Raw genomic sequence first — 6,017 nt, 5'->3', positions numbered from 1 at the left:
TAGGAAATAAGTGCATATTTGATGATGATGTGATGTAGCATATGTTAATATGTTGTTGATGCATGTTCTATCGTGACTATTTGCAATTCAATGTAAAATAAGATTCTTCTTTGATCAACTAATTACTTAAGATTAACCTTAAGTACAAGATCATAGATGCTTAATTTGAGGTATTGATGTGAAAGAAGATGAGTAATGACTATTTTTTATTAAATAGATATATCTCAAAGCTGGGAAACATAAATTTGAGCTACGAGGACTAGGTCATTTGTGTGACACATTCTAGGGTATAGATCCTTGCATACAATCAAGTTTTGTGTAGATTAAATATTTACAAAAAAAGAAAAATTGAAATTATTGGAAATAAAGAAATGTTGATTGATTAAAATAAAAGTTAAACTGATTTATTTCTAAAACAATATAAACATTATGACATTATATTTACGAGAAGATAAAAGATAAATAAAAGAACAAAATATACACTTACATTATTTAAATAACTATAATTTAAAAAACAAAACAAATTCATATCTAAAAATCTCTCTTTGATAAATGTAGTTCAATAAACAAAACATAAACATTTTGTCATCATTATTAATCAATTATTATTAAATTTTAATTATTTTTATTATCTATCAAAAATCAAATAATTATAAACATTTCATCATCATTCACTCTTATATACATGTATCTATCTATTAACGTAACACACTTAATCATATTTATATTTACTTAAACATATCTTAAAAAAAGTCATTCCAATAAAAAATTAACTTTTTAATCGCCACGTATTGTATTAAAAATATTATTTTTTAATTGTATCTCATTTCTACATGAAATGGAATCTTTCTACCTAGACTAGAGTGCAGCAAAATCATATTTTCCTCAGCCCCATTAAGACGGGAAAAACCTCCATAACTTTCTCCTCTTGTACCATCGCAAGGAACCCTTCCTCCACTATGCCTTCCTTACTTGGACAATATGACCACTCCAAGCTTATTTCTACGCATTTCACACCGTACCATTTAGAACGTTGTGTGAAGACACCTATCCATACCCACCTCCCCTCCTCCACCTCAACATCCGCTTCAGCAGCCGGTCCAGCATACTCTCCTATTGTGTGTGAATACATTCTAAACACTGCCCAATGTCGAGTCGACATAACAAAACAAACAATAATGGCATTGCCCTTGGGGGGCTGCTTCACAACCAATTTAGTCGTGCAACGCCGACTAATTTGCACGTTAGAGCAGGAGTCAAGGACACGGAGAGAAGGAATGGCCAACGAGTTCACAAGTGAGGCTGCGTTTTGGACTGCTCGCAGACAAACTACAATTTCTCCAGGCCATTTCTGCAAATAATTTGTAAATCAGTATTCAAGCTAAATCTCATCAATGGCACAAAAATAGTTAGAATTATAAATTCCTAGAGACATGTATTACCTGCAGGCTTTGAATGCAACCTTCAACAACAGATTTCCTCATTGCTGTGAGTTGCAGCGTTCTCAATCTTTCCATGCACTCGATGCCTTGTATGCTCGGCACCTCCCACCCTGTATGTGCTTCCAACACTTCCAATTCTCTGCAGTGATTTAAACCTTCGATTTGCTTGACTTGCTTGCACCCTCTCAGTACAAATTCTCGGAGAGAAGTTAGTTGTGCAAAACTGGGAAGCGCAGACAAGTTGGGACATTTACTTATAACCAGTTTTCTGACTGAACTTGGTAGGTTTTCTATCTCCGTTAGATTGATATTGCATTGAATTGTGAGAGTCTCAAGGCCGGCGCAACTGTCTTCTGAGATGGAGATCTTGGACAGTTGATTATTATATGACAGATCTATCGTCTTGAGCTTGCACAACGAAGACCCCACTCCAAGATCCAATTCGCTGACTTCACAATTTTCTATCTCCAGGCTTTCAAGATCAATCAATTGACTGATTGATTCTGGTAAAGCTTTCACTCCTGAATAGCGTATCTCTAATCTCTCTAAGAGACTAAGACGCCCCACAGAGTCTGGTAAACATTGCAGCTCCGTGCAGCCACTAATTTTGAGTGTAGTCAAGCAAGACAAATCTCCAAGAGAGGCCGGCAAGCTTGTCAATGAATGACTCCCGACGTGCAATTTTCGCAACTTGCTCAGTTGACCGATCTTCACAGGCAACTCCCTTAAGTTCCTCACCGAGCGTAAGTTGAGCTCTCTCAAGGACGCCTGATTTGCGATGTGAAGAGGCAACTTTTCCAATTGTTCGCACATTGAGAAATCTAAATACTCTAGATTTGACATGTTTTCCATTAAGTCCTCCTTTAAGGTGATTTTAAAACAACAGTCCAAGTCCAGATGTTGCAGCAGAGTTAACTCCTTACAAGAATCTGGTAACCTTTCCAATTGGTGGCATTCCTTCAAACATAGATGCCGCAGGTTTCTCAAATTACCCATGCTGTTAGGTAGTGACAACAGGTGCGGGGATAACTTTATTTCAAGGTGCTCCAGCGATTGTAGTAGGCCGAATTCTTCTGGTAAACTTTCCAAATGCCATGCGTATTCCAGGACTATTTTTTTCAATAGCTTGAGACGTCCTATTGACTTTGGAAGCCCTGGCAATCCTTCGCAATGAGAAAAGGTCAACACTCTTAACTGTGAAGGAGCCTGCAACATATTTTCGAGGAGATGAACTAAACATTCAACAATTGTTGAAAAACATTTAAATTTAAATTCAAAACATCTGGAAGATACTTACATCGCACTCATCCACCCAAAGCTCCTGTAAGGGCTTATATTGATCCGAATTTCCACGGAGTTGTAAAACCGTCAATTTTTTGAGTGGAAATAGTGACTGAAGATCTCTCTGCTCAATATCATACCATTGAAGCCAGACCAAATCCCTTGATGCTTCACTAATTACATGACTTAAACTACGATCTCGAGCAACAATAAATTTCAGTCCAAGTGTAGAAGGCATCAGCGCCTGAACTCCTCCGGTTGTGTTCACCATCAGTTCGCCGCGCGGCGAGCAACTAACAAACTCCTCATCACTAAAGCACGCAGCAGAGGTGACGACTATTCCTCGAATGCCTATCCCATTCTGAACATTAAATTAAACAACAGTGAGAAAAAATGAATTTTTGGAGCAACCAGGCAAACACAAACAAACAGAATTTATTTGTCATTAATGACTGAGACAAATAAAACAATGTTAATGCTACCTGTACTTTATTATAAACTGTAAACCAGAGACAGTTATTCAATACTCAAGCTAAGATGGCCATTATTCCTCCTATGCCTTCTCCATTATGAATCCAAATAAAACATGAAGTTAAATAAAATATGAAAATAATAGAATTTCCATAGAAAATTTATTTGCCATTGATTAGTAAGTCAATAGAAAAATGTTAATCTCAAATGTTCTTCATCATAAACTTTATTTAAACCAGATAATGTTTCAATACTGAGCTAAGGTGGACAATATTCCTCTCATCCCTATTCCTTTCTCAATTCAAATAAGACATAAAATCAATAATAAATTTTAATTTTTTTCATCCATACAAACAGCTTTTCCATTGATGAGTGAGATAATAAAAAATTGTAAATTTTACCTGTTCATTGCAAACTTTAATTTTTTGCTGGGGATACCAAAGACGGTAGGGTGATTGTTCATTTGCAATCTCCCTTCCCAAATCTCTTAAATGATCATGCATTCTGATGGAATTTTGATCATCTATTTCAATAAGACACTTATTTCTCAGCCTCTCCAAATTGTACAAACCACTCCACTCTGAACCATTCCATAATTCAATTACCAAGTCACATTTTTTTCCAATAAAGAAGCATGCTGCATCCAAAAATGCCTCTTTCTCTTCATAATCTAAAGCATCATAACTTATTTTCAATTTATCCTTGATATCGTTATGTAAAACCCTAGAGAACTTGTCTAATTGACTCTCCCAAGATTCTTTGCTTAAGTTTCCATAAAGCTGCCCTCCAAGGACTTTAAGTGACAATGGCAACCCATTACAAACCTCTAAAAAATTTTCAACAAGCTTCTCAAACTCCTCAAATCCATTTAGTGGAGATTCTTGAATGAAAGCATGCCAACAAAAAAGTTGCTTGGCATGAACTGTTCCAAGTGGTTTCATTTGATAGCGCGAAGAGATGTTCCAACGCCTAAGTACTTCAAGATCCCTTGTAGTGACAATAATCAAACTATCTGATCCAATCAAACTTTCTGATCCTTGTCTAGGCAATAAAGCATCCAATTGGTCTACATGATCAACATCATCTAGAACAATTAATGCCTGAAAAGATTTCAAATTGCTTGTGAGAATTGCCTTCCCCTTTTCTATACTGTCAACCGATACATTTTTGCAACCGAGATCCTCCAAAAGCTTTTTCTGCTTCTCACACAGCAAATTATTCTTAGCAGCATCTCTAATATCTAATATAAGACTAGCCTTCTTCATAAGTGGATATCTTCTATTATATAACTCTTTAGCAAGAGTGGTCTTTCCAGCACCACCCATGCCCCATATTCCAACAATTGGCACAATCTGATCACTTCTATCAGATTGGATTTTTGTAATCTTTTCAAAATCTTCTACAATTTCATCTAAACCCACAGGATGTTTTGCAACCATGAATGGTAGCTTTCCAGTTTCTTTCATAGCACAATAAGTAATATTCTTCAGCAGCATGTTCTCGTCTCTAAACAGATACAACAACAACAAATGAAATAGAATTAAAATCAAACTCCAACCGTGGACATTATTTCTATAAAAAGAAATCTATGGCCTAAAAATTAAGAGGAGAAACATAAAAACAGAATGCATTTATCGAAAATAGATAAGTGCGTTGGGTGGAGTAACTGCTTCTTACTCCTTGTTATTGACAATGTGACCGATATTATTTGAAACACTGGAGAGCGCATCCTTCCACTCCTGAAGCTTTTTGGAGGTGTATCTACCGTTCTCTTTGTGCCGTTCAAATGCAGCCGCATACACTCCTTTTGCATATCGGACATCTTCAGGCTTCACATGGTAGAAAATGGGAACAATCTTAGTGCCTGTTTTGCACATAAATGACAGCTCATCCAAACACCACCGGGATTGTGCATAGTTCTCTGAAAATATAGCAATATGAAGCGAAGCAGTCTTCATTGCTGCTTCTAGACATGTAGGCAAGTTATCCCCCAATTCAAATACTTCTGAATCCAGAAAAACGCTCAACCCCATGCCACTAGTAAGCATTTTATAGATTGTAGTAGCTAGTGTATGTTTGACATCAGGACCACGATGATTAATAAATACATCGTAAGATCTACCAGAAGTAGAAGCAGATGTTGCAGATTCTTCAACCCTTGACTGAGAAGTGGATGCCATTTCAATTGGACAAGAGTACCGAACACAAAGAAAGAATAACAGAGAGAGTAATGAAAAAAGGCTTCTTGTTGACGTGATGAGGAGGTGAAGTGCAGGGTATATATAAAATATATGAGAGGAGAGGGAGCAGACAGGAGTACTACACAGAAGTGACCAAACGCGTAGATTGCGTGTTCGCATAGGAAACCGCGTGAAAAGAATGGAGAAGCATCACCGACTCTAATCTAATTAAGATTGACCAGAAAATAATCCATTTAATGAAGAAGCACCCCAGGATATAACCTTCTTTTTGGTGGAGTGCAGCAGGAGCGCTGAAGCCCACCAGAATTTGCAATCTTTTATTTTTTATTTTTATAAATGACAAGCATCAGAATTTTCAGCTTTTTTTCCACAAAGTTGTCCCGTTTCGTTTCACATTTCGTACTTTTTAGCTTTCTTCGAAAACTTTTTGACCATTCTTTTGTTTCCTTAGCGTGATGAGGAAGGAAACTCACGCTAAGGAAAGCACGTGGTTTAAGAAAGGAATCTTGTTCCAGTTGCGTATTCTATTACAAAGTTTAGGTCAGTTACAATTAGTTAATGATTATAAATCTTTATTTTATTTTGTTTTATATATTGTTTTTAAATTTATTGAATAAAGTTT

The 6,017-nt window shown here is 36.3% G+C and overlaps 1 protein-coding gene across 1 annotated transcript; it reads right to left on the bottom strand.

Moving 5' to 3' along the window:
* Positions 1-769: 769 nt before the first annotated feature.
* On the bottom strand, positions 770-5,644 carry LOC131039544 (disease resistance protein Roq1). The gene is made up of 5 exons (XM_059221590.1): positions 4,872-5,644; positions 3,596-4,700; positions 2,740-3,084; positions 1,443-2,648; positions 770-1,351 (listed from the first exon to the last, which is right to left on the bottom strand). Exons 1-5 carry the CDS (start codon positions 5,552-5,554, stop codon positions 875-877), a joined length of 3,816 nt encoding a protein of 1,271 aa, XP_059077573.1. The 5' UTR covers positions 5,555-5,644; the 3' UTR covers positions 770-874.
* Positions 5,645-6,017: the final 373 nt, after the last annotated feature.

The sequence above is a fragment of the Cryptomeria japonica genome, chromosome 5 (genome assembly GCF_030272615.1).
Source record: "Cryptomeria japonica chromosome 5, Sugi_1.0, whole genome shotgun sequence".
Taxonomy (NCBI): Eukaryota; Viridiplantae; Streptophyta; class Pinopsida; order Cupressales; family Cupressaceae; genus Cryptomeria; species Cryptomeria japonica.
This window is presented reverse-complemented; position numbering and strand designations above follow the sequence as displayed.

Bases quoted from the DNA above. Each gene is read 5' to 3' on its own strand.
- LOC131039544 (XM_059221590.1), bottom strand. From the start codon at position 5,554: ATGCGAACACGCAATCTACGCGTTTGGTCACTTCTGTGTAGTACTCCT. The intron at 3,085-3,595 runs GTAAAATTTACA...TTTAATGTTCAG, and splicing joins TTAAAGTTTGCAATGAACAG to AATGGGATAGGCATTCGAGG. The intron at 2,649-2,739 runs GTAAGTATCTTC...AATATGTTGCAG, and splicing joins TTTGGGTGGATGAGTGCGAT to GCTCCTTCACAGTTAAGAGT.